The sequence below is a fragment of the Perognathus longimembris genome, chromosome 5, assembly GCF_023159225.1.
Source record: "Perognathus longimembris pacificus isolate PPM17 chromosome 5, ASM2315922v1, whole genome shotgun sequence".
Taxonomy (NCBI): Eukaryota; Metazoa; Chordata; class Mammalia; order Rodentia; family Heteromyidae; genus Perognathus; species Perognathus longimembris.
In genome coordinates this window covers 87,198,117-87,225,430 of record NC_063165.1, presented here as the reverse complement: position 1 = coordinate 87,225,430, position 27,314 = coordinate 87,198,117, and the positions used below count along the sequence as shown (strand labels likewise).

Here is a 27,314-nt window from a genome sequence, read left to right as displayed (position 1 = left end):
GGGCGGGACGCGGGGCGGGCGGGACGCGGGAACGCGGGGCGGCGCGCCGGGCCTCCGCTCCGCCTCCCGGGCCGCCCCGCCTCCCCGACCGCCGCGCGGGGCCGGGACGCCGGGGCGCGGGGCCGGGGACGCCGGGCGCGGGGACGCGGGGGACGCGGGGCCGGGACGCCGGGGCGCGGGGCCGGGACGCCGGGGCGCGGGGCCGGGACGCCGGGCGCGGGGACGCGGGGGACGCGGGGCGCCGGAGGCCGCGCGGGGCTGCGGGGCGCGGGGCCGGGGACGCCGGGCGCGGGGACGCGGGGACGCCGGGCGCGGGGCGAGGGGGACGCGGGGCCGGGACGCCGGGGCGCGGGGCTCCCCTCCCCGGCGTCCCCCGCCCCCCGACCCCGGGGTCTGCGCCCGGCTCCGCGTGGCCTCCAGCCCGGCCCTCGGGGTTGCTGCCGGGCCCGGGGTCATCCGGACTCCCGGCCCCACCCCTCCCCCGGGGGCGCCACGGGCCCCTGCGGGCCGGCCTGGAGCCCGGGCGGCCGCCCTCTTCCCGGGGGCCGGGGGGCGGGGGTCCGCGGGGCGGGGGGGGCCTGGGGGTCTGGAGGGGCGGGGGCAGCTCGGGTACCACCTTGCCCGACCATCCGCCCCCCATCCGCCCGGCCCGAGGGTGGTGCGGCGGCCGCCTTCCGCAGCGCTCGCCCGCCGGGGCCTGGAGAGTCCGCAGAGCCCCACAGGCAGCGAGGCTGCCATGCTGGCCTCTCGGGGCGTCCTGGTTCGAAGCCGGCCTGGGAAGGAGCCCGCGGACTCTTCCCCCCGGAAGTGGGGCTGCGGTTCGCGCCTCGAGCCAAAAGGCACCGACACAAAGCGCGCTGGAAACAGGACGCGGCGGGGAGTGTGCTGCCCAGCGCTGAGAGCCATTCGCGGCCGCGTCAGCCGGTGAGAGCCACCCAGCCGCGTCAGCGCTGAGAGCCACACAGCCGCGTCAGCGCTGAGAGCCACCACAGCCACGTCAGCCGGCGAGAGCCACCCACGGCCACGTCAGCGCTGAGAGCCACCCCAGCCGCGTCAGCCGGTGAGAGCCACCACAGCCGCAGCCGGGGAGAGCCACCACAGCCGCGTCAGCGCTGAGAGCCACCACAGCCGCAGCCGGGGAGAGCCACCACAGCCGCGTCAGCCGGGGAGAGCCACCACAGCCGCGTCAGCACTGAGAGCCACCACAGCCGCGTCAGCCGGGGAGAGCCACCACAGCCGCGTCAGCCGGGGAGAGCCACCACAGCCGCGTCAGCACTGAGAGCCACCACAGCCGCGTCAGCACTGAGAGCCACCACAGCCGCGTCAGCCCTGAGAGCCACCACGGCCACGTCAGCGCTGAGAGCCACCACGGCCGCGTCCAGCACTGAGAGCCACCACGGGCCGCGTCAGCGCTGAGAGCCACCACAGCCGCGTCAGCGCTGAGAGCCACCACAGCCGGTCAGCACTGAGAGCCACCACAGCCGCGTCAGCCACTGAGAGCCACCACAGCCGCGTCAGCACTGAGAGCCACCACAGCCGCGTCAGCACTGAGAGCCACCACAGCCGCGTCAGCCGGGGAGAGCCACCACAGCCGCGTCAGCCGGGGAGAGCCACCACAGCCGCGTCAGCACTGAGAGCCACCACAGCCGCGGTCAGCACTGAGAGCCACCACAGCCGCGTCAGCACTGAGAGCCACCACAGCCGCGTCAGCCGGGGAGAGCCACCACAAGCCGCGTCAGCCGGGGAGAGCCACCACAGCCGCGTCAGCCGGGGAGAGCCACCACAGCCGCGTCAGCCGGGGAGAGCCACCACAGCCGCGTCAGCCGGTGAGAGCCACCACAGCCGCGTCAGCACTGAGAGCCACCACAGCCGCGTCAGCCGGGGAGAGCCACCACAGCCGCGTCAGCACTGAGAGCCACCACAGCCGCGTCAGCCGGTGAGAGCCACCACAGCCACGTCAGCCGGTGAGAGCCACCACAGCCGCGTCAGCGCTGAGAGCCACCACAAGCCGCGTCAGCCCTGAGAGCCACCACAGCCGCGTCAGCGCTGAGAGCCACCACAGCCGCGTCAGCGCTGAAAGCCCACCCACAGCCACGTCAGCGCTGAAAGCCACCACAGCCGCGTCAGCGCTGAGAGCCACCACAGCCGCGTCAGCGCTGAGAGCCACCACAGCCGCGTCAGCCGGCGTGCACCGAGGAACCTGCACGCCCAGGGTTACCCACAATCGCGGAGTCAGCCTGCCTGCCCACCGACGTGGGAAGACCCGCCCCACCCGAAGAAAATCACACCGTCCGGAGGAAAATGGATGGAGTTGGAGGACATCATACTGGGTGAAATAAGCCACTCAGAAAGATAAATATTAACATGCTTTTAAATTGTATTCAGATACAAATGGTGTGTGTGTGTGAGCTTGAACTCAGGGCCTGGCGCTATTCCTGAGCTCCTTGTGCTCAAGGCTAGTGTGCCCCGTCACCTGAGCTGCAGCTCACTTGGCTTGTGTGTGTGCCCCATGTGTGCACATGTGGGTTACCAGTCCCAGGGCTCGAACTCAGGGCCTGGGCACTGTCCCTGAGCTTTAGTGCTCAAGGCTAGCACTCTACCACTTGCCAAAGCTCCACATCTGGCCTTTTCTGTGTATGTGGTACTGAGGAATCGAACCCAGGGCTTCATGCATGCTAGGCAAGCGCTCTGCCGCTAAGCCACATTCCCAGCAGAACAGCATAACTACTATGCTACATACTCTCACATACTTAGTTCACTTAAGGTCCACTTAAGCTTTATAATAACCCCCAGGAGGAAGTGTATGTCCAACAAGATGTAGTAGGATTTGAACGCTGGGGAGGTTACTGTTTCTGATTTTCATTTTCAAACGAATACGGCCAACCATGGCAAGAAACCCACCAAACAATTTCAAGACTGGTCAAACAGGTGCGGTAACCCAGAACTACAGTCATGCAATCTTTCAGCCACAGATACTAATCAAGCATTTTGGCTGGGTGGTCTTCTTTTTCTTTGACTAGGATCTCAGTTTTATTCTGGCTGGCCTTGATACTGCTGGCATCAAGTATCCACTCCTGCCTTAGCCAGCTGATTAGCTACAGGTACTGTATCAGCCAGACCAAACTTAGTGTGCTTTCTCTACTACCCTTCCCCAACAACCTGCCAGTTACCTGGCTTGTATTTAAGATATGGCATGGCTCCATCATTTACCTTGCTAGACTTAAGAGACTAAAATATTGAAGCCTATGAAGACACTTGTCAGATAGCCTAATAAAACCTATTTTCCTATATCCTCTAGCTGTGTATAATTTGTTCTTCCTCTACTGAAAACAAGCTCTCATTGTTCAGTGTGCTCTTAGGATCTACCCACGAAGTCATAAAGGACAATGTGCTTGAAGCCGGTGGCTCACGCGCGTCTCCCCAGCGACTCCACACGTTGGGATCTGGAAGATGGCAGTTAAAAGCTAGTGAGAGCTGGGTTACTCAGGAGGCTGACACCCGAGGAGTGCAGTTTGAAGTCAGGAAAGCCCATGAGACTCTCAGATCCCATTAAGCACCCCAAAAAGCCAGAAGTGTGGCTGTTGCTTCAAGCGGTTAGAGAGCTAGCCTGGACAGAAAAGTCCACTAGACCGCAGCTCTGATTAACCAGCAAAAAGCCATACTGAAGGTGTGGCTCAAATGGGAGAAGACCATTATGGCTAGAGGAAGAAAAGACCTGGACTAGACAATCAAGGCAGCATCCTGCACCATGGCCTTGGGAAGTCCCCCAGCAGGACTCTGGGCATCAAATCATGGCCACTGCCCTCGAAGACCTGCATGTGAACAGTGAGCTGAATGGACCCAAGGTGTACACCACAAAGAGCCTCCAGTCAGAGGGGGCGAAGGATGCATGGAGAGCTCACGCAGCTGCGAGGAGCTGCTGATTGGGTCTGAGGACTGCCATGGCCCACAGGTCGCCCAATGACCTTGATCGTGATCCTCAAGACACCTCATTAACTCGGCACTCCAGGCACCGCCCTCCCTTGTAATCCCTCCCAACTACTCAGAGCTCTGCCTGGATTTTTCCTTGATATATCTTTGCCATTTAACTTCTCCCTCGGTGTTGGTGGGACTCATGCTTCCCGGCAATTGCATTGCAACAAAGGATCCCATCATTGGAGGTTTTCAATATCCCTAGCAAATGTGAGGCCCTGAATGCAAATGCCATTGCCATCAAAGATAAAAATAACTAGCTGGGCACCAGTGGTTCAAGCCTGCAATCCTAGCTACTCGGAAGGCTGAGATTTGAGGATCATGGTTCAAGGCCAGCTCTGGCAGGAAAGTGCATGTGAGTCATCTCTTACCATGGACCTGGGTTAAAGGGCAGGATAGACATCCAAAAACACACACACAATAAACATAAAATTGCAGTTATAATCTTAAATATTACATAATGTGTGATAAAAGATCACAGACAAAAAATAACTTACAATTATTGATTAATAATTAGAAGAGCTTCAGTTTTAACCAAGTTCTGTGAGTCTGTCCTAAAGGAGAGAAAAATCATAGGACCAAAGTAAAAGAATATGGCAAATATTCTGTTGTTCCCAGAAATATTTTAGCCTGACCTTACTATCTACAACAGGACAGGTAAATCTTTTCTCAGAACATTAACATAAACAAATGGAGCCAGGTGCTGGTGGTTCATGCCTGTAATTCTAGCTCATCAGGTAGCTAAAATCTGAAGATTGAAGTCCCAAGCAGGAAAATCATGAGACTCCTATCTCCAGTTAACCAGCAAAATGCCAGAGATAGAGCTATGGCTCAAGTGATGGAGTATATATAAGCCTTGGGTGAAAAGGCTAAGGGAGAGTGCGCAGGCCCTGAGTTCAAGTACTAGCATCACCATAAATAAATAAATAGAGCTAAAAGTATGGCTCACATGGTACAGTTTTAGTTGAGCAAATGCATGGCCTGGAGTTAAAAAAAAAAAAAAACCATACATATAAATAACAAACTGATACTATAAAAATCTGGAAATAGACAGGTGCCAGTGGCTCACATCTGTAATCCTAGCTACTCAAGAGACCGTGGTTCAAAGCCACAAAAGTCTGTGAGACGCTTATGTCCAGTTAACCATCACAAACTGGAAGTGGAGCTGTGGCTCAAAGTGGTAGAGTGCTAGGACTGAGCAAAAGGAGTTCAAGCTCAACAGCAAAAGCTACCACAGAAAATTGTCTAACTCATGGAGACTGAACAATACATTGTTGGATGGCCAATGGGTCATTGAAAAGATCAGAATAGAAACTCAAATGTTTATGGAATTTAACAAAAATGAACGCACAAACTACCAGCTCCTCTGCGACACACACAGCAAAGGCAGTACTGAGAGGAAAATTTATAGATCTGAATGCCTATATCAACAAATTGGAAAAATTGCAAATCAACAATTTAATGATGCACCTTACGCTGCTTGACAAAGAGGAACTAGCCAAACCCCAATCCAGTATACAGAAACAAATAATCAAAATTGAATCAGAAATAAATGGAGACCAAACTAACCATAATGAGAATCAACAAAATGAAAAAAATAAAAAAAATTGATAGACCCTTAGCAAATCTGGCCAAAAGATAGAAAGGAAAGAATACACCTAAATAAATAAAATTAGTTATGAAAACAGGAACATCATACCAGAAACTTAAACAAGATTCAGAACATTGTAAGGGAATACTTTGCAAACCTTTATGCTAACAAATAGGAGACTTTGGAAGCATTAGAAGAATTCCTAGCAAATACTGATGATGCACCCAAATTAATCCAAGTAAACAGACTGATAGCAAGTAATGAAATAGAAACGGCAATAAGAGACCTCCCATCCAAGAAAAGCCCAGGACCAGATGGGTTCGCAGCAGAATTCTTTTAAGCCCTTCGGAGGGGCACTCCGATACTTCTCAAACCCTTCAATGAAACTGAAAGGGAAAGTTCACTACCAGACTTATTCTATGATGCCAGCATAACCCGCACCCCCAAACCAGATAGAGACTCATCGAGGAAAGAGAACTACAAACCCATCTCTTTGATGAACATCAGTGCAAAACTTCTCAGTAAAATTCTGGCCATCTGAATTCAACAACTAATAAAAAAAATCATGCACTATGGTCAAACAAGATTCATGCCAGGGAAGCAAAGCTGGTTCTGTACACACAAGTCAATCTAATTCAACATCTCAACAGGAACAAGGACAAGAACCACATGATCATCTCTACAGATGCAGAAAAAAGCATTTGACGAGATCCAACACCTCTTTCTGATAAAAGCTCTGGAGAAGCCACAAATCCATGGAATCTTCCTCAATATAATAAAGGCTGTGTTTGACAAACCTACAGCCGGCGTTATACTTGATGCTGAAAAGTTAAAACCAGGAACTAGACAAGAATGTCTGCTCTCTCCATTTCTCTTCAGTAGAGTACTGGAATTCCTAGCTAGAGCAATAAGGCAAGAGGCACACATAAAAGGGATCCAAATAGGGAAAGAAGACATAAAAATCTCCCTCTTTGCAGATAACATGATAAAGAACCCCATAGACTCGTCTCCCAAGTTACCTGAGCTGATCTGAAACATTGGCAAAGTAGCAGGTATAAAATTAACCCACAAAAATCAGTATCTTTTCTGTATGCCAACAAGAAGAATGAGACTAAACCAGAAAAGCAACTACATTTGTAATAGCCTCAAAAAAAAAAAAAAGGATTTAGGAATTAACATAACCAAAGATTTAAGATCTCTATGGTGAAAACTTTAAAAACATGAAAAAGGAAATTAAAGCAGATTTCAGGAAATGGAAAAACCTTCCATGCTCATGGGTTACAAGGATTAATATTGTGAAAATGGCAATACTGCCCAAAGCTATCTAGAAATTCAATGCAATACCTATCAAAATCCCAGCAACATTATTCAATCATATAGAAGAAGTGATCCAAAAACTCATATGGAATAAAAGAAGACCCTGAATGCTGAAAACAATCCTTAGTGCTGGAGGACTGTGAATATCAAACTTCAAACTCTATTTTAAATCCTTAGTAAAAAAAAAAAAAAGCTTGGTACTGCCACAAAAATATGCCTGAGCACCAATGGAACAGAATTGAAGGCCCAGAAATGAACTCACAAACCTACAGCCACTGACTATTTGACAAGGGAGCTGAAAACACAGGATTGAAGAAAGACAGCCTCTTCAACAAATGGTGCTGGCAGAGTTGACTATTCACGTGCAGAAAACTGAAGCTAGATCTTTATATATCAACCTGCATAAGAACCAATACCAAGTGGATCAAACACCTCAATGTGAGACTAGATACTCTGACAATATTACAAGAGGAGATAATGGAGACACTTGGGCTCCTTGGCACAGGTTAAAACCTCCTATGTAAAGATCTAGAAACACAACAAATCAAAGAGTGGATAAATGGGGTTACATCAAACTGAGGAGGTTCTGCGTGGCAAAGGACATAGCTAGCAAGATAAATAGAAAGCCCACAGAATGGGGGAAGATCTTTTTTTTTTTTTGGCCAGTCCTGGGCCTTGGACTCAGGGCCTAAGCACTGTCCCTGGCTTCTTCCCGCTCAAGGCTAGCACTCTGCCACTTGAGCCACAGCGCTGCTTCTGGCCGTTTTCTGTATATGTGGTGCTGGGGAATCGAACCTAGGGCCTCGTGTATCCGAGGCAGGCACTCTTGCCACTAGGCTATATCCCCAGCCCAAGGGGGAAGATCTTTAATAGTTGTACATCAGACAAAGGCCTCATGACTAAAATATAGAGCTCAAAAAATTAATCCCCCCCCAAAACAAACCTTCAAAGAAACAACCCAATTAATAAATGGGCTAAGGACTTAAGACTTCTCAGAAGTATAAATGGGGGCTGGGAATGTGGCTTAGTGGTAGAGTGCTTGCCTAGCATGCACGAAGCCCTGGGTTCAATTCCTCAGTACCACATACACAGAAAAAGATGCAAATCAAGACAACATAGATTCCACCTCACCCCAGTTAGAACAGATATTGTCAAAAAAAGTAACAATAACAGATGCTGGAGGGGATGTGGCCAAAAGGGAACACTACTACAGTGTTGGTGGGAATGTAAACTTGTTCAACCACTCTGGAAAGCAGTGTGGAGGCTCCTCAAAAGACTAAACATAGAGCTTCCCTATGACCCAGCAATCCCACTCCTGGGCATTTACCCAAAGGACCACAAACCAGGAGACACTACAATCACCAGCACAACCATGATCACTGCAGCACTGTTTACCACAGCTAAGAAATGGAATCAATCCAGAGGCCCCTCAGTATATGAATGGATCAAGAAAATGTGGTATAAATACACAATGGATTTCTATGCTTCCATCAGAAAGAAATGACATTGCCCCATTCGTAAGGAAAAAGTATGCCAGATCCAAAGAAACATAGGTGGTATTGTTTCCCTTACTTGTATATAATGATTTTTTTTTTTTCTTTTTGCCAGTCCTGGGCCTTGGACTCGGGGCCTGAGCACTGTCCCTGGCTTCTTTTTGCTCAAGCCTAGCACTCTGCCACTTGAGCCACAGTGCCACTTCTGGCCATTTTCTATACATGTGGTGCCAGGGAATCAAACCCAGGGCTTCATGTATACGAGGCAAGTACTCTTGCCACTAGGCCATATTCCCAGCCAGGTTTCCCTCACTTGTAACAATTAGCATGTGCCTATAAATCTACAAGTAAACCCAATGGATAGTAAAAGAGAAAAAATTACACTTGGAGATGATAAATTAAATGGCACTCTAAACATTCAGTGGAGATGATAAATTAAATGGCACTCTAAACATTCACACAGTGAGAACAAAGGAGGAATAATATTCTTAGGAGAGGATCACAGGGCTCAATAGCTATGTGCATATGATCATATAAAATGATGCTTATCAAAATGAAGTCCAAAAAATAGAAACAAGAGATTTTTATTGTCTTATTTGCCATCTCCCACTTTTGTTGCCTTTTAAAATTTCTGTTCCCTTTGTCTTGTAAATCAAGTTTATCTGGTTTGGGGAGGGGAAGAGGAAGCAGACTGGTGGGACAAAAGGTGAACCACCAGTTCAGTGATACTCACTAGACACTCTATTGGAAATGAACTGCTGGCTCATTTCTAACATGAGACGGAACCACAGTGCAGTTCATTTCTGTCGTCCAGTCACAGTGCACACTGCAAAAACCATGCTACAGACAAGGTCACATACCTGACATGCTCACATTGAGAGCTCCTAAACTGTGAGGTTTCTTTTGGAGGGGAGGGCAATACTGGGGATTAATGGACCCCAATAAGCACTCTACCACCTGAGCTTCTCCCCCACCCCCAATACATTTAAGTCAGGTTCAATTTCCATGTCTGCTCAATTACCTACTCTCTCCATAACTTGAAGCTATACCCTTTACTGGGAAAGTTAGGAATGACCTTATTCTGAATTTTAGGTATGGTACTGAATTTTAGGGATGGTACTTCTATTCGATCTTTACTCCATTTTTAATGATTACAGATATGGTATGTATTCCTTGACTGTGATGTAAATTGGAATGGTAAGAAAACATCCATGTTCCCTCCTCGTTGCCAGGGCTCCTCTCCCTGTCGGCAGTAAGTGGGTGCAGGACAGCCCGTGCAGAGGGCTGTGAGGAGTGAGGCGGCTACCTGCCTCAGCCACACCCCACACTTAGCACAAGCACGCAGGCCGTTCTGATTCCGCTCCACCTCAGGACTGCAGACCTACTAAAGAACGGTAGCTGGGCACCAGTGTCTCACACCTGCCTACTAGCTACTCAGGACATGGCTCAAAGCCCGCCTGGGCAGGAAAGCGTGAGACTCTCATTTCCATTTAACACCAAAAAGCCAGAAAGGCAGCTGTGGCTCAAATGGTGGAGTGCTAGCCTTGAGCACAAAAGCTCAGAGATAGCACCCTGGCCGAGTCCGAGCCTCTGGGACGGGCACACAATACACACAAAGGAAAACCTTTCCTTCTCTGCTCATCTGATTCTAAAGGAAGCCAAATGTTTATTTTGTGCTGAAAAAATCACTTATGAAACACTTCATACCAAGTCTGGGAAACTTTACTAGATCTGGATAATAAAGAAAAAGGCAACAATGGTTAACAATGAAATAAGAATGAGATTAATATAAATATGTATAAAACAAGCTGAATGGTTAATTTTAAAAATTTGCTTAGTAATTTATAAACAATACTTTTCTAGAATGGATTTATACAATTCTTCAGGGGTGACTGTAATGTAAGCTTTATAATGCAATCTTCTGAATAATGCTCTTAAATAATCAAGGAAAGATTTTAATGCCTCATTTGTCACTGGGAAAATTAGTTTTTTGCAAGTTCTGGGGCTTGAACTCAGGGCCTGAGCACTGTCCCTGGCTTCTTTTTGCTCAAGGCTAGCACTCTGCCACCTGAGCCACAGCGCCCCTTCTGGCTTTTTCTATATATGTGGTGCTGAGGAATTGAACCCAGGGCTTCATGTATAAGAGGGGAGCACTTGACCATTATGCAATCATATTCCCAGCCCCAAAATTAGTTTTAATTTATCCTGATCTTTTCTTTGAGTATTAAGTCTGTATTCAATAAAATGCTGATGACATTTCCTTAGAAGATAGGCATATGCAATAAAGTATTGCAAATATTAAGAAAAACAAGCACATTTAGGCTGGGCCCTGGAGGCTCATCCTTGTAATCCTAGCTACTCAGGAGGCTGACTTCTGAGGACGTTGTGAGCCAGCCTGGGCAGGAGAGCCTAAGACATTCTTATCTCAATTAACCAGCAAAAAGCCAGAAGTAGCGCTGTGGCTCAAGTGGCAAAATGCTAACATTTAGCAAAAAAGCTGGCTCCCAGGCTCCGAGTTCACCAGTACTGACAAAACAAAACACTCATCCGCTAGTAACTGCATTTCCCATACAGTTATTAGGCTGTATTATTTCCTAGTACTGGCATTTGAATTCAGGGCCACATTTGCTCTGCTGGTGTTCCACCACGTGAGCCACTCTGCCCTCCTTGTTTTTCAGGCAGGACCGTGTGAACTTTTCTGCCTAGTCTGGCCTTGGAACACCACCCGTCCTCACAGCCTACCCAGTAGCTGGGATTACACAAAGTGTTGATTAAAACTGATGTTACAGAATACGTATGCTGAAAATTTATTTTAAGCAAAATATTCAAGGCCCTTCAGGGGCCAGGAGTGTTCTGCCCTTGCTTCTCTGGCTGTGAGGTCTGACGGGGGCCTCCCCAGCACCAGGTAGCAGAAGCCAGGTGGGTATGGTCCCCCGTTTTCGCCCACGAGGCTAGGTTACCTAAGAGTGATATTCTCATTGTTTCTTAAAAACAATGTTGAAATTCAGATCTATCATTAGAAGACTTTTAACGACTAGTTTATTTGTAATACAAACACTTTACAAATATGCACAGGAGATAGACAAAGTGTTCAGATAATGAAGCCTCGTTTCAGTGTTGGCAGATGACCAAGGGGCTCACATAATTTACCCCAAGTGGGGCTGGGAAGGTGGCTTAGCGGTAGCAGTACAGTGCTTGCCTAGCATGCAGGAAGCCCTGGGTTTGATTCCTCAGCACCATATAAACAGACAAAAAGCTGGAAGGAGCACTGTGGCTCAAGTGGTAGAGTGCTAGCCTTGGGCAAAAGAAATTCAAGCACAGTGTCCAGGCCCTGAGTTCAAGCCCCAGGATGGCAAAAAACCAAACCAAACCAACGAAACAAAATCATTTACCAGAAATGTCAACATTCTTCTATCTTCTAGTAAATGTGAGTTGGGGATGAAGTCTAGAATGGAGTCATGGTGGCTCACTTCAGCTTTATCAGGCTGGATGTTTACTATGTTAATTTGTTGCTAATAGACACTTCCATGAATGTACCCAAGGTGACCAGAAGATCCTAGCTTGAACAACTAACTGTACCATCATTCTAGCCACATTGTGTTCTGCTAAGCCTATCTTCCTGTCAGTATTAATGGGGTAAAAAGATAGCACCTGATATCATTACATTTCTTAAAGCTACTATTTGCAGTAGAAGACGTTTGTTTGTACTGTTTCTGCTTCAATTTCTTCAAAGGGCAGCAACTATTTTCTATTTTCTCATTTTTTTTCTTCCCGTTGAATTAATCAAGCCTTTACTGACTTACTGTCCAGAGCTCTTCCAGGTTGCACAGGCGTGAATGTGAAGAACACCCAGAGCAATCTTCATATTTTAGCTAACACACACGTTAGGACACTGTGAGATAGTCTCAGTGTAAGCTACACGAGGGTAAGATTTAGTCTCAGACACATAACCTATTTCTTTGCAAGAGAAAAGAAAAGGGGGTATATAGTTCTGGCTAGTCTCAAACTCCCAGTCCTCCTGTCTTAGCCTCCTGAGTGTTGGATTATAAGTAAGCCTCATCATGCTTGGTTCAAGAAAATTGTTTTTAAAAACCAAAGTAGCCAGGCGCCGGTGGCTCACGCCTGTCATCCTAGATACTCAGGAGGCTGAGATCTGAGGATCGTGGTTCAAAGCCAGCCCAGGCAGGATAGTCTGTGAGACTCTCTCTCCAATTAACCACCAGAAAACCGAAGTGGCACTATGGCTCAAGTGGTAGCACTAGCCTTGAGCTGAAGAGATCAAGGACAGCACCTGGGCCCAGGGTTCAAGCCCTGCAACGGACAAAGAAAAAAAACAAAAGTAACGACAGTCATAACTTAAATCTTCATTTGCATAGGACTGGCTAACAGCCATCTAAACAAGCCAGCAGAAGGGTAAGAGGCAGTGAAAGACAGAGGAAACCTCGCCAACGCCATGCTTGGTTACCGGTCACATTATGGTAGTGGGCAACCTTGTGCCACCCAGCTTAAGAATGACCACAGATTGACTTCTACCTTCAAACAAGAAAAAGCAAAGAAAAGGCAAAGAATAGGTTAAATCTACCCCAAACCTTGGGTTTGAAGAAAACAGAAGATTGAACCAGGTGCCAGTGACTTATTCCTGTAATCCAAGCTACTTAAGAGGCAGAGGGAGTGTGATTTAAAGCAAGGAGGGGGTAGGGGTGGGGGTAAAGTCTGTGAGCCTTACTGCAATTAACCAGCAAAAAGCCTGGGGCAGAGCTGTGGCTCTAACGGCAGAGCCACCTTGGGGAAAAAGCTTAAGAGACAGAGTTCAAGCACCAGAACTGGCACACACACACAAACCAAGACTGGCAAAATCCATGGAATTTATAATAAACACATTTTTTTTTTCTGATTTCCTAAACTGGACATTTAAAATAAGAATAGATGTTTAAAAAGCAAAGAGAATCATCCACTTCTTCACTATTACAGAGGTAAGCTTTGATTTATAATGGTTCCATAAGACAATTTAAAGTTTTATTCAGTCATTTATAATTCATTGCACTTCACTATTTTTCTGTCAATAAAAATAAGTAAGGAATTGCAGTATTAACTATATACATTTAGAAGTATTCTTTTCTATTTTAAAAAAAATCCCTAAATTGTTCACATACCAAAAGAATTTGTTACTAGTACTTCACAAGGAATATCATCTTTTATTATGTAATCACAAGATCATAATTTCTGTACAGGAATGTAAGTGAACATTATTCAATTCATTGATAACTCACTTCATAAAGAGAATAAACATACTACAGAACATATTATAAAGAAAAAAATATTGTAAAATTTTCTGGCCTTGCAATGCACTTTTTGGTGCAAATATTTAAGACATAACAGTGTTCAATTCAGCAAAGTATTGCAGAATGTCATGCCACAGTCCACTTGATTCAGAGCGTCAGGACATGCAGCTTGTCATAAAATGTCAGAGTGTGTGTGTATGTGTATATACATATACATTATACATACATACACACATTTATTTATATATATGTAAAAAACCACATGTGATTCATAAAATATATAGTGGTTTATTTTGATGTTTTAAATGATTTCACTGTGGAACTCAGCATAACTGGAACAAACGTCTACTGTCTTCTGAACAGCAATAATTTTATTGCTAGGCAATGGCTTTGGCTTCAGGTAGAAAGGCCTCCCAGTATTTTATCAGCTGTGAATGACAATAAAAATAAGATTCTTATTACTTTTTTTGACATTTTAATGCATATATTCTATAAAACATTTAAAGAAGTCTATTGAGAGAGCTAATATGACTAACATTTACTAATGTCTGGGACTTCTTTTCTTATTTGCTTGGTTTTTTTTTTTTTTTTTTGCTTGGTTGTGGGGCTTGGGTGCTCTACCACTTTGTACCACAGCACCATTTCTGGTTTTTAGTGGTGAATTGGAAATGAGTCTTATGGACTTTCCTGCCCCAGCTGGCTTTGAAGCATGATTATCAGATCTCAGGCTCCTGAGTAGCTAGGATTACAGGTGTGAGCCACTAGTGCCCCACTTGCTTATTCTTTTGAGACAAGATATTGCTATAAGTACTCTCAGACCTAACATCCTGCTAGGCTCCAGTAGTGAATGCCTATAAATCAATTCTAGCTACTCAGGAAGCTGAGATCTGAGGATCAAGGTTCAAAGCCATCCTGGGCAGAAAAACGCATGAGACCCTTGTTTCCAATTAACCAGCAAAAAGCAAGAAGTGGAGCTGTGGTTCAAGTAGTAGAATGCCAGCCTCGAGTGAAAAAGCTAAGGGAGAGTGCAAGGCCTTGAGTTCTAGTCCCAGAACTAACATGCATGCATCCCTGGCCTCCTAAAAAAGAATATAAACAAACAAAAAAGCCTTCAAGATCTTCTTGCTTCAGCCTCCTGTGCTGGGATTATACACGTGCACTACCATGCCTGGCCTAGATATGGTTCTGTTTGTTTTGGTTTTTTTTGGCCAGTCTGGGGCTTGAACTCCGGGCCTGAGCGCTGTCCCTGGCGTCTTTTTGCTCAAGGCTAGCACTCTGCCACTTGAGCCACAGCGCCACTTCTGGCTTTTTCTGTTTATGTGGTCCTGAGGAATAGAACCCAGGGCTTCATGCACACTAGGCAAGCAGGCAAGCACTGCACCACTAAGCCACATTCCCAGTCCGATATCATTCTTAAAAGATTACTTGAACTTCCTTATCAGAAGTCTTACTAATAAAACTCACATATATAAGTTATTTAAAACAACACTCCTGGTTAACTGCAGTTTCTACATAAAACAATGTACTTTTCAAAAGTTAATAAAACCTTACAGTTTTTTGTTAGCTGACATTAGTTATACTGGAAAAAGGATTTTATTGTTCTATTTCCAAACATTTACAAACATCTCATCACCTTTATCACTCTCCCTGTCTCACTTTCCAAAATTAATTTGAGCAAATTTTACTATTCTATTTTCATAATTGCAAATAATCTATTTTGACAGTATTCAACCTTCTGAAGTTTTTTAAATTTATGCAAAATTGTACATACGCATTGTAGAAATATATTGTTACTATGTATTTCAGAATACCTTTAGTAAAACAATATTGATGATCTTTTCCAACGTAAAGTGGTAATGGCTCCTAATTCATAGGATATTTACATTTATTTACATTCTTGCTAGACAATAGGAACACACTAAAAAGATGTAAACAATATTGAACAAAAAGGGAAATTAAAAAAAGACAAAAAAATTGGCAGTCTTAGATCATCCAAACATGCTGAAGTACAGACTAAAGTTACATGGAAAACAGTTTCATTAAAAACAAGTTTATGGGTGCTGGGAATATGGTAGAGTGCTCGCTTGCCTTGTATACATGAAGCCCTGGGTTTGATCCCTCAGCACCACATATACAGAAAAAAGCCAGAAGTGGAGCTGTGGCTCAAGTGGCACAAGCAAAAACAAGCCAGGGATAGGACTGGCAAAAAACAAAACCAAAACCCAAAAACCCACACAAAAAAGTTTATGTTTGGCATTGGTGGCTCATGCCTGTAATCCTCAATATTCAGGAGGCTGAGATTGCATTTCAAAACCAGTCAGGGCAGGAAAGTTCTGGAGACTCTTATCTCAGTAATCACCAAAGGCCAGTAGAGCTCTGGCTGAAGTGCTAAGAAACAGGGCAAGAACAACTTTCTGCGAGCATTTACTCACAGGTCTGTTCAAGAAAAGATACATTCAAGAAAAGATACAGAGTCGGGCAGGCAGTTCATGCCTGTGATTGCCAACACACAGGAGGATGAGCCACACATTCCAGGCTACCCTGGATACACATGAAACCCTGAATTGAGAACAAGCAAAATGCCCAGGCAGATGAGAAGAAAGTTATAAGGTGTTCTAGGCCCAACACTGGGAAACTTCCTGGTTACAAGGAGGTTTCCAATTAGCCAACATTTTGTTCCATTATTGCCATTGGTATCTCCACCCTTTTCTTTTTGTTGCCTGAGCTTAAAAGACGATTTCATTAATCATCTTGCTTAAAAACAACAACTGGCTTACCTGTTGTTGTGTTTGTACCAATGATTCCAAGTACTTGATGATAACAGCTTTAAAATCCTTCACGCGTTCTTTCTGTTAAGAGCAGAACACACAAAAGTCTATTAGTAGAAAACCAAATTTAATTTTACCATACAATTGCTGCAAAACATGGCCATGTTATTAAGAAAAGTTCAAAACTATTATACATGCCTCAAATCTTCCCACTTCTTTTCGAATTGTTTTAGAAATCTGTTCAAAATCTCTTTCTCCTTGTTGTACTTTCGCCTCCCACTAATAAAAACAAACAACAAACATTTCATTTTTGTCTGAAAGAAACAAAAGCACAGTACTAGTTGTCATGATCCCTCACTTAACATAATGCCCAAGGATGCCAAGGAAACTCTTGGCAGAACCCAATCTATTATCATTCAAGGTTGTACCTCCTCTTGGAAGTGGTAGAGATTTACACAAACTTAATTGTCATTAACGCGTCACTGCTAAGTCCACTCGACATGAGTATTTCAGCCAGTGCTGGTGGCTCACAGCTGTAAATCCTAGCTGCTAGAGAGACAGAGATTGGGAGAATTGGGGTTGGAGTCCATAGGTGGGCTCAGTGCTGCTCACCTGTCACCGCAGCTACAGAGGAGGCTGGGATCTGGAGGATTATGGATTCACAGGCCAGCACAAGAAAAAAGTCACAAAATCTCAGCCTAACAGTGTAAAAGTGGGTGTAGTAGCACATGCCTGTTGTTCCTTATTATGGAAAGTACAAATGGGATGCTCTTGCTTCATGCAGTTGGGAAAAAGGGAGATTCTATATTAAAACAAGCAGTGTTAAGAAAGCTGGAGATGTGGCTCAAGCAGCAGAGGACCTGCCTACAAAGCATGAAATGCTGAGTTAAAACTCTAGTAACTAGTAGAAAGAAAAAAAGGTCTAAAGCAGTTTTCACTCATCAATTCAAAGTCCTCCAAACAGAACTACTGGGAAACTATGGTATGTGGTGGTGGAAAAGAAAAGCTCCCTCAGTTTTTGGAGGGAATAACTTTAAACTTGCCAATTTTAACATTGCTGTTACATCTGAAATGAACTTGAGATTTCCATACTTAATGAACTATAATATCCTGCGCGGGTGGAATCATACTGTACCTCTGATCCCAGTATGAGGACAGATAAGGCAGGAGGATTATGAGTTTGAGGCCAATCTGGGCTAAAGGGGGATCCTGTTTCTAAATAAGCAAAAAAAAAAAACAAAAAGCCTTCAACAGTATCTATAGGTTACTGTATAGTTTTCTCATTTTTCTATTAACTCAGAATAACAATATTAACTTCAAGAATACATTTTCATCATAGTGTGTTCATGGAAATACTTCAAAATAAGAAAATCATATGACAAACAAAACAGTTTTGTAATGGCAAATGACTAGATATTTTAAAAAAATGGAATTATAGTTTGCTGACAACCCATCAGAAACCACTAAACTGACAGAAACAAACCTTGTGATTAGCAACCAAAGGAACAAGTAAAATAAAACACAGATTTAAGTAGTGAAATGTTATTTTTCCCATTATGTAGCCAGAACACTGGTACATACTCTCCAAAGAGCAGGTACATTTATTTTTAGTAATATAAAGGTTGTCCTACCTCTTCAATTTCCTTATTGAAGCATGGCAAGAAAAGTGTATAAATTATAATAAACTTATACAAATTACTAAATACCATATATAATACATATATATGGGGGTAACACTACCTGAGCAACTAACTGTGGCACAGGTCTATCTCTGAAACCATTTTTTAAAATACAAAATGATTCATCATTTGAAATCAAATCAACAACTTAAAAAGAAATGTATAACCATTTATGTAAAAACTAATTTTAAGATTTTTTTCCTTAGTATGTTTCTTTATCCATTAAGTGGCAGTAACAAAGGGCTTTGGAGATTTTGATGATTAAAATGTTAAAGTACTTCTAACACAGTTCAAAAAAATATGAATAGCTAAGTGCTGAATGGTTCAAAAGAATTTATGAAAAAGTATGCATATAAGAATGGCATGAACAATCTGAGTTAAGAAATAAAGCATTTAGGAATCACCTCTCTTATTTCATTCTTAGCTTGCTGGACTTTATCTGGTTTGTTAGCAACCATCATTTTTGCCTCAGTTTCACGTTTTTTGAGCAAAGTAATTTGAGCATCTTCCCATTTCTGCCAGCACTTCATTCGATGGTCAAACACACCCTATGAGTGAATAATAACAGGACGCCAGTAAGTAACGCTGGAAAATATTTTCATTTTACCAGAACTATAATTTTTAAAATAATAAAGACAAATACTTGAATACTATCCTACTATCCAAAGACAGTGAAAATAAACAACAATATAAAAATAATTTTTACATCATTTGCTTGAAAACAAAAATCTGCGACTGGATGAGAAATAAGAACTCAAGATAAAAACAAAACAACAAACCACCACCAAAACCTGACACGGAATCCATTTCACTGGCCTTAGGATTTTAAATGTGATTTATAGTGAGATGTAAAACATTTTATGCTTTGAAAAAATATGTTAATAATAGGAAAATGCTGGTGTCACATCTACAAAAGCAGATTTAAGTGTTAATAAGTTAGAAATTAAAAGAATAAAATGAGAAAAATTGAATAACAGAAAGTAAAATAAAAACATGGTATAAACAATTCCAATGACTTGCTGTGATGTCAGCATGCTTCGATGACATCAGCCAGTTGCTGGTTATGCCATTCATACAGTTAGTAAGCTATTTGCTTTCCATGTGTGCTATATGTCTGAGGTTCTTGAAGATTTAATTAAAAAGACTCCAGTACGAATAAGCATTTTAGTGACACTGGATTTTCCCCTACTAAATACAGAGGTTCAAAGTTTAGATACACCTGCTGGCCTAAGAAGAGTGGATGAGGGTTTCGATCAGGATCCCAGTTCTTCAGGTCAAATTGCCAGAGCAACGAAGAGCAATCAACTGAACTGTGCACAAGTAAGTCTATGAGGATGCACACCTCATCCCAAGTTCCCCTCCCCCCTCATTTCCTTCCCTCCCCAACTTCCCTTGCTTATTAGTGTGGTGTTCCTTTATGCATGGAGAAGAAAATGAGTGAGGTTCCTGCACTTTGCCTAACTGAACTACTCCCAGGATTGCTGGCAGCTTTGGCCACATTACTTGAGGTGGGTTTTTGTTTTCCTTTGTGTGCAGAGTGACTTGATTCTGGTCCTTGATGTGTTGTTGTATGGAACCGCACCTATATCTGTGTTTTAGCAGAACTGTTCCTCTGTATCCTTTCCAGTTTCTTCCTTGTTTGTGTTCCCTTTTTAAATTATATGGAGGGTTTTTGTTGTGTGGGAAAATTAAAGCCTTTATTAACCTTAAAAAAAAAAGATTCCAATGAATACTGTAAAAGACTAAGTGATTATAAATAAATGCTCAAAACAGTGTGAGGAAAATATATTCCTATACAAGACAAGGCAAGGCAAAATGATCTCTTTATTTACTCTTGTAAACAGAAGTAAAATGTAAAACTAGCAGACTGTAACTGAACAAGGCAACTAAATCTCTTCTCCAGGAGTCTAGCCGGTCCAGAGCAAACCAAGAAATGAGATGGACTAAATGGGTGGATCTAATATAAATTCCTGTTCTGGCCTGAGGTTTGAGGAATATATCATTTTAGTATTTATTCTTTGAACCTTAAAGCAATCACTAATTAACTAGGTGAACTAGAACAGTATTAAATGAATTAGTTTATTCCTGATCATTTTTTTAAATCAAGAAGTAGTAAATAAATATATGTCATTATAGAGTTGCTCAGAGAAAATATGTAGTATGTTAAAAAACAACAACAGAAGGTTTAGGGGCCTGGGAGGACAGCACCCAAAGACTGCTTGCCCAGCCAGGGTAATGAGGCCTTGGTTTCATACCCAGCCCCCCAAGAGAAACACAAACAAGATGGGTGCCTGTGGTTCCACATTTGTTAGCTATTCAGGAAGCTAAGCCAGCTGAGGCAGACAAGCCCCAACAACTCCAATAAGCCAGCAGGAAAGCTGGATTGGAGGTGTGGCTCAAGTGGTAGAGGACCAGTTGTAATTGAAAAAGCCCAGAAAGGTCCAGTTTAAGCTCAGTGCACACACACACACACACACACACACACACACACACACACACACACACACACACACACGAATACACAGAAGGTAGGTGCTGAAACACATCAAATTTGGGTTGTAATATTAGTTTTGCCACTGTAACATCCTTGGATAAATTCTATAATGTGTCCTTTTTATTTTATTTTATTTTTCGCCAGTTCTGGGACTTGAACTCTGGGCCTAGGAGCTGTTTCTGAGCTTTTGTGCTCAATGCTAGTGCTCTATCACTTGAGCCAGAGCTCTACCTACTCTGGCTTTCTGTGCTTAGTTGAGAGTCTCAGGAACTTTTCCTACCCTGGCTGGTTTTGAATTACGATCCTCAGGTCTCAGCCTCCTGAGAGTAGCTAGGATTATTAGTCCCTGGCAAACTATACATGTGAAAGGGGTAAAGATGTATATGTCAGAGGGTTAGAAATAACACAACAGCAGCAGAGTGACTTTGCTGGTAACCTGGAGACACTGTTATGGAAGGAGGGAGACAGTATGAGAAAAAGAGGACTCGAAAGGGAAAAAATAAAAAGAGGAAGAGGAGGACAAAAATGGGAAGGAAGAGGTGGGGAGAGAAGGAAAGGAGAGTAAGAAATGTAAATAGCTATCAACTGCATAGATTTCTAAATTCCTACTAAAGAGATCACAATTTAATACAAGAAAAAAGTCCATCATCAGGAGACCAGGAAACTTATTTTGGTAGCCATATACAGGAACAAAGTAATATGGAAATATTTACTGAAATTCAAAATACATATAACCTTGACCAATGATTCCATTTCTAAGAACTTTAATAGGTGGGTTAAATAACTCGGGTACACACACACACACACACACACACACACACACACGTACATAATGGAACACTATGCCATCATGAAAAAGAATTCAATAACTTTAAATAGCTAGAAAGAAAATTTTAATTACCAGGAGCAGATTATTTAAGAGAATAAACACAAGAAAAATTAATCATTTTATCAACTGTAAGAAAGCGTTCTGAAGGACCATGAACCTTCTAGTAGTACACCTGCGAGCACTAGCTTGAAAGCAAAAAAGATCAATAAACAGGTAGTAAACCTATGGTCTCAATATAAATACAAATCTGATCACAGAGGTTAGCTGAAAAGGTTTGCAAACGAAGCAAAGAACAATATCTAAAATGAACTTTCTAGACATTTAAATTGCAGCTAAAGGGTAAATACCCAGCCTCCCCGTGATAGCTAACGTTAATAACAATAACTCAAAGATACCAATACATCATGATATTTTTAAATATATGATGGACTACATAACATTCAGTTCTGTTTAGGAGTTTGAAACTGGAAATACCTATAGACCACTAAAATTTTAACTGAGTTACTTCCCCGACAATGCAGAAACTGGATTACTAATCCTTAAACATAATTTGCCATTACAATCTATGACCTAATCCAGAGATTACACATTTGGGCATAAATAAAGAACCCTCCAGGAAGCACATTCACCACAATGTCAGCTTCAGTAATGATTACAAAGTCCAGTAGGTTGTACCAGTTACTGCAAGGATGCACAAACATAAAAACACTAGCAAAACTGTACATATGAATTGTGAGTAAATGTATTAATTCTCTTCACTTTGTTAGGTGTTTCTTAAACCTCTTAAAATATTAATCCTGTCTACTGTACTATACAAGTCAAAAAGGAAGAAAATACTAGGTTATGGGTACTCAAACCGAAGGCATTTTACACATACTAGTATCACATAGAACTAAAGTACTTAGTTATGTGTCCAATAGTAAGCCATATTCTTTTTAGAGCAAACAACTAAAGAGAAAAGAATGCAAAAAAAGACCACAAACTGGGCTTACTTTCACAGCAGCAATAAGGCGAATGTAGTCACTAAGCAGTTCTGAAAACATATAAAAGTCCGCGAAAGCCTGTTCTTGATGTAACTGGTCTATCTTCTCCTCAACTTCTGCAAGCTGAGACAAAGCTCTAGATAAAGCAGTGTGGTCTTCAGAATTACCTAACATGGCAGCACTTTTAGCAAAGGCAGCAGTGTTGGCTGAAAGTTCTGAAATGAGAAAGCATGAACTATTTCTCTGATAAATACTTAAACTACTGTTTAAATTTATTTACACGCTCTAAACTTTAATTCACAAATTGCTCTGGTAATATTTTAAATTAGTGAACATGCAACAATGAGACATGAAAATGCCAAGTGCTCAGGGACCTCAGAAAATCAGGAAGAACCTGCAGGGCTGGGGAGGGAGCTCAGAGCCAGGGCACATGCCCATCATGCTACGTCTGTTAATTAGCATATTTCTCCCTACCCACTCAAAACACTCATTTCTAACAGAAGAAGCAGTAGGTTCTCTATGGTTTATACCACATTCTTTGGCATTAGACAGGTCACTGAAAATGTTGGCAATTTTTAGTGAGAATATTTTTTGGCTAATGGAAAAAAGGTACAATTACACATATAATTCAAGTCAATCCACAGTCTTCTTTCGGTGAAATAAAGTTTACAAAAAAAATTAAAATCTCCACAAAGAATTTTTGTTCACAAGACGTCAGGTATTTCAGATAAAGAAAAGCAGGTGTTATCGGATGGGCTCTGCCACTGACAATTAACGTTTTTGAGAAATTGCTGTTGCTCTATGTCTTTTAAAGTTCTCTAAAAGAACCACAGAAGTTATTCCCGTAGAGGTACCTGATATGAATGGTAAACCTGTGACAAATTACAATAATAGGATAAATGTAGTAGCAAGTTTCTGTCAATTTTCTTAAGGGAATGAATTACAGGTTATGTCACAAAATAACTTTTTAAATAATTTGAAAAATTACATAAAGAGCCTTGCATTCTTTAAAAACAAACCAGAAAACCCCCAAATTTCACTGTGTGTGGAGGGGGTAATTGAAACTCAAAAATTTCCTATGAATTGTTAAAAAAAAAAAAAAAGCGAAAGCCAACAAACAGCCAGAAAAAAAAATCATGTGGTCTGAAAATTAGTAAAATACTTTTAATAGGTTTTCCAGAAAAAAAGTACAAAGCAAACTCAAAAAGATCAATTATCAGTTCTTGAACCTCAAGTTATAATCTAAGAAAATATCATTCAGTAAATTATAAATACATTAAACGAAGAGATAACTAAATGAGTAACAACCTCAATCCAAAATTCAAAGTTTTATAAGCTTATGGTTTTTCTACTTCCAAAATAGAAATTAGATGAAAATAGAATAACAATCTTTAAATAATAAAACAAATAGAGAATATTCTCTTAACCTTGTTTCCTCTCTTTTATAAGTAACTTCGGGGTAAAGATTTAAACAAAGTATTTTAATTGGCTTTATGGCACTAAATACAAAAGTAACAAGACAAACCTTTTCTATGACAGACCAAAGCTTCAACATTAACATGAAGTTTCCGAAGTTGCTGGTCAAGATTCTCAAATTGCTGCTGCTTTTCTTCAAACCACTAAGAAAAAATGAAAAATGGAGCTAATTTAGGAAGAACAAACCATTGTAAATCAAGTTACCAATAGCAAGCTCCATTCTTTGCTTTAAAGCAACAAATTAACCATGTAGAACCATGGTGGTCAACTGATGTGGCTGAGAACTACATTCAATGAACAAATTAATATCCTATTTTCTACTTGTGCAACTTTAAAATGCAATTGTTGGGCTCATTAATTCATCTCATTATTCAAGTCGAAAAATCAGCTCTTACTGCATCCGATTCATTCATCTTGATTGTCATTTTGTTGACAGCGTCGGCGGCCTTGTTCACCATCCTCAATATTCCGGCTCCACTCAGAGCCTGTGTATTAACTGCTCTAGGCAGCTGGAATTGAATGACAAATAAGGGCAAACAAACCGGTTAAAAGCCTCGAGGTTTAACTGGGCACCAAAGAGACCTCCCTCCCCCAAGTTAAAAAAATAAGAAAAGAAGAGAAGAGAAAAGAAAAAAAGAGTTTGTATTTTCTTTACTCTCACACACTTGAATAGTGAGATCTAATTTCTCAAATACACTACTTGTACATTCTCAAAGGAAAACTTAAAAAAATAGACTTTCCATTTGCTTTTCTTTCTGCATGTTTACATTTAGATGGAACAAACACTGTCAAAATACATTAAGAAACTGCCAAGGACACTAACACTGGCAACCTGTTTGCTAGCAGAAATAAACATTACAAAGGAGAGACAGTCTTGAGGAAAATCTCCTATGCTGGCAGTTATTTAGGATTGTGTGGTTTGAATTTTTTACACATTTGGGGTCTCAGCTAAACTAAAAAAAAAAATCTCAGCCAGTAACAATTACAATCCTCAACTTTTTAAAAACTCCAAATTTCAGTTATTAAGCAGTTATTATGGTGTACTTTTTCGCTATTTAAGTTGGATATTTCCCAATACTGCTGAAACAATCTTTAGGGTTTTTTTGGGTACAAGAAAATGCAGGCAGTGTTTTCACAAAAGTACAGTGATTGGAGATACAATAAATGAAGGCAATTCATGGCCTTTCAATAAAAAATATCTCAAGACTGAAACAAAACCAAAAAAACTCCAGATTTAAGCGGGGCATTGGTGGCTCATGCCTATAATTCCAGCTACTCGGGAGGCTGAATTTGAGAACCACAATTCAAGGCAACCTGGGTAAGAAAGTCTATGAGACTTGTATCTCCAATTAACCAAAACAAAACAAAACAAAACAAAACAAAACTGGAAGAACACTAGCCTTAAAAAAGCTAAGGGGGGAGAATAACTAGGCCCTGAGTTCAAGCCCAAGTAGCTACCTATCTACCTACCGACCCCTACCTACACACACACCCTTAAAGTACCCCAAATGTGTAAAAATCCCACATATAAAGAGCAACCTGGCTATAACTTATTTTATAATTTTATAATATATAACTATGCTATTCATCTAATTCATGTGTAATTTAGTATATATTTTAAAGTCACGTTACTTTCATTTTGAAACCTTAAAAAAGAAATCAAAAGACACACGAACATATATTTAGCTTTTTCTCAAGTTTCAACATAATGCCTAAGCAACAATTTAAAATTAAGAGCATCCAAAGGATTGAGAATGTGGCTTAGCAGTACAGTGCTCGCCTTGCATGCATGAAGCCCTGGGTTCGATTCCTCAGGACCACATACACAGAAAAGGCTGGAAGTGGTACTGTGGCTCAGGAGGTAGAGTGCTAACTTTGAGCAAAAAGAAGCCAGAGACAGTGTGCTCAGGCCCTGAGTCCAAGCCCCCAGGACTGGCAAAAACAACAACAGCAACAAAAAGCCCCAAAGAATGTACTCTCTTAAAGATGCCTTTAAATTTTGAAGATAAAGGCTGATTGTCCTCTAAAATATGTCAATACAATGAAGGTATTTTGATAGTACTTTAGTCACAGAACTAAAATATTAAGTAAAACAATCACATATACACAAGCATTGCTTTAACCAATCTATTCACCCATTCTTGATTACCTTTTTTATATACATTGACAAATGTAAATGAGAAAATTTATGTAAGTTTAGAAAATTTTATCTAAAAATTATAAAATTTAGAAAAATATTTAAAACAGAAATAATACCTCTGAACTTTCCAAGAATTGTCTTAAGTCAGGATCCTGAAGCAAAGTTGGATGTTTTACTGTTCTTTGAAGATACCTAGATTTAATAGTAAAATTGCTCCTTAATTAACTGCATTTCATTTTAAATATTTTAACAAAAAAAACCCAGAAATTAAAACTACATGAAAAGGTATTCAATGTTTGTCTATTTATATGCTTTCAATTTAGAATCTTATAGCAATTTAATAATTAAAAAGCTTTTTTCTCACCTTTTGGAATAAGCCATTTCTCTTAAAAAGGATTATATGAAGAGAGACCAGGCACTGGTAGCTCACATCTGTAATCCTAGCTACTCAGGAGGCTGAGATCTGAGAATTGTGGGTCCAAACCAGCCCAACCAGAAAAATGTGCCTGTGACCCTCACTTTCAATTATCCAGCAAAAAAACAAAAAGGGGAGCTGTGTGAATGAACCTTGATTTAAGAAGCAAAGGGAGAGCTAAAGGCCCTGAGTTCAAACACCAGTACCAGCACATACAAACAAAAATTATGCGACAGGAAGTGGAAGAGGTTGAGTAGGGTGAGGACAAAAATGGGGAGAAATAAAGTAACAAATTTCTTGCTATAAAGTTTTAGGGTTGTTGGATGATATATGACTTACTTTAATGATTTTATTTTTGGGTGAAATTATTATGTTCTTAGTTATAATTTTAATTTTAGAGACCTAAGATACATGTTTTCATATTATCACCAAACTGGGAAACTGCACCAATGTTTCTGCTTGTCAGATTTGAATGATCACAATGAGCTTTGGTTTTTGATTGATGATGAGTCAATCGTTCAATTTTTTCTTTACTAGAAAAGTTCACATTTGATTGCCATTCACAGTAAATTAGCAATTATCATTTCATAAAAGAAAAAACTAGCAACTATTTAATAATTCTCAATGACTCCTCTAATTATTAAAAAATTACCTTAACCCAGAAATGACTGCATACAGAAAGATTTTAGTTATAATGTTTACTCCACAGATAACATAGCTTTATTATTTATTTATTTATTCTGCCGGTCCTGGGGCTTGAACTCAGGGCCTAGGCACTGTCCCTGAGCTTCTTTTCTCAAGGCTAGCACTCTACCACTTAAGTCACAGCACCACTTCTGGCCTTTTCTGTGTATGTGGTGCTGAGGAATCAAACC

At 41.9% G+C, this 27,314-nt stretch overlaps 1 protein-coding gene across 2 annotated transcripts in view; it reads right to left on the bottom strand.

The window, feature by feature from the left end:
* Nucleotides 1-13,549: 13,549 nt before the first annotated feature.
* Nucleotides 13,550-27,314, bottom strand: part of Snx2 (sorting nexin 2) — a 53,804-nt gene continuing 40,039 nt past the window's right edge. Inside the window, exons 8-15 of one of the 2 annotated variants that reach the window (XM_048347281.1) lie at nucleotides 26,141-26,216; nucleotides 24,280-24,393; nucleotides 23,934-24,027; nucleotides 22,418-22,623; nucleotides 18,507-18,650; nucleotides 16,622-16,702; nucleotides 16,433-16,504; nucleotides 13,550-14,083 (exon numbers count right to left, since the gene is read on the bottom strand). In XM_048347281.1, the coding sequence (XP_048203238.1) occupies nucleotides 14,033-14,083; nucleotides 16,433-16,504; nucleotides 16,622-16,702; nucleotides 18,507-18,650; nucleotides 22,418-22,623; nucleotides 23,934-24,027; nucleotides 24,280-24,393; nucleotides 26,141-26,216 (838 nt within the window). In that variant the 3' untranslated portion in view covers nucleotides 13,550-14,032. The remainder of the gene's footprint in view (nucleotides 14,084-16,432; nucleotides 16,505-16,621; nucleotides 16,703-18,506; nucleotides 18,651-22,417; nucleotides 22,624-23,933; nucleotides 24,028-24,279; nucleotides 24,394-26,140; nucleotides 26,217-27,314) is intronic. The other variant, XM_048347282.1, reaches the window with a different exon arrangement.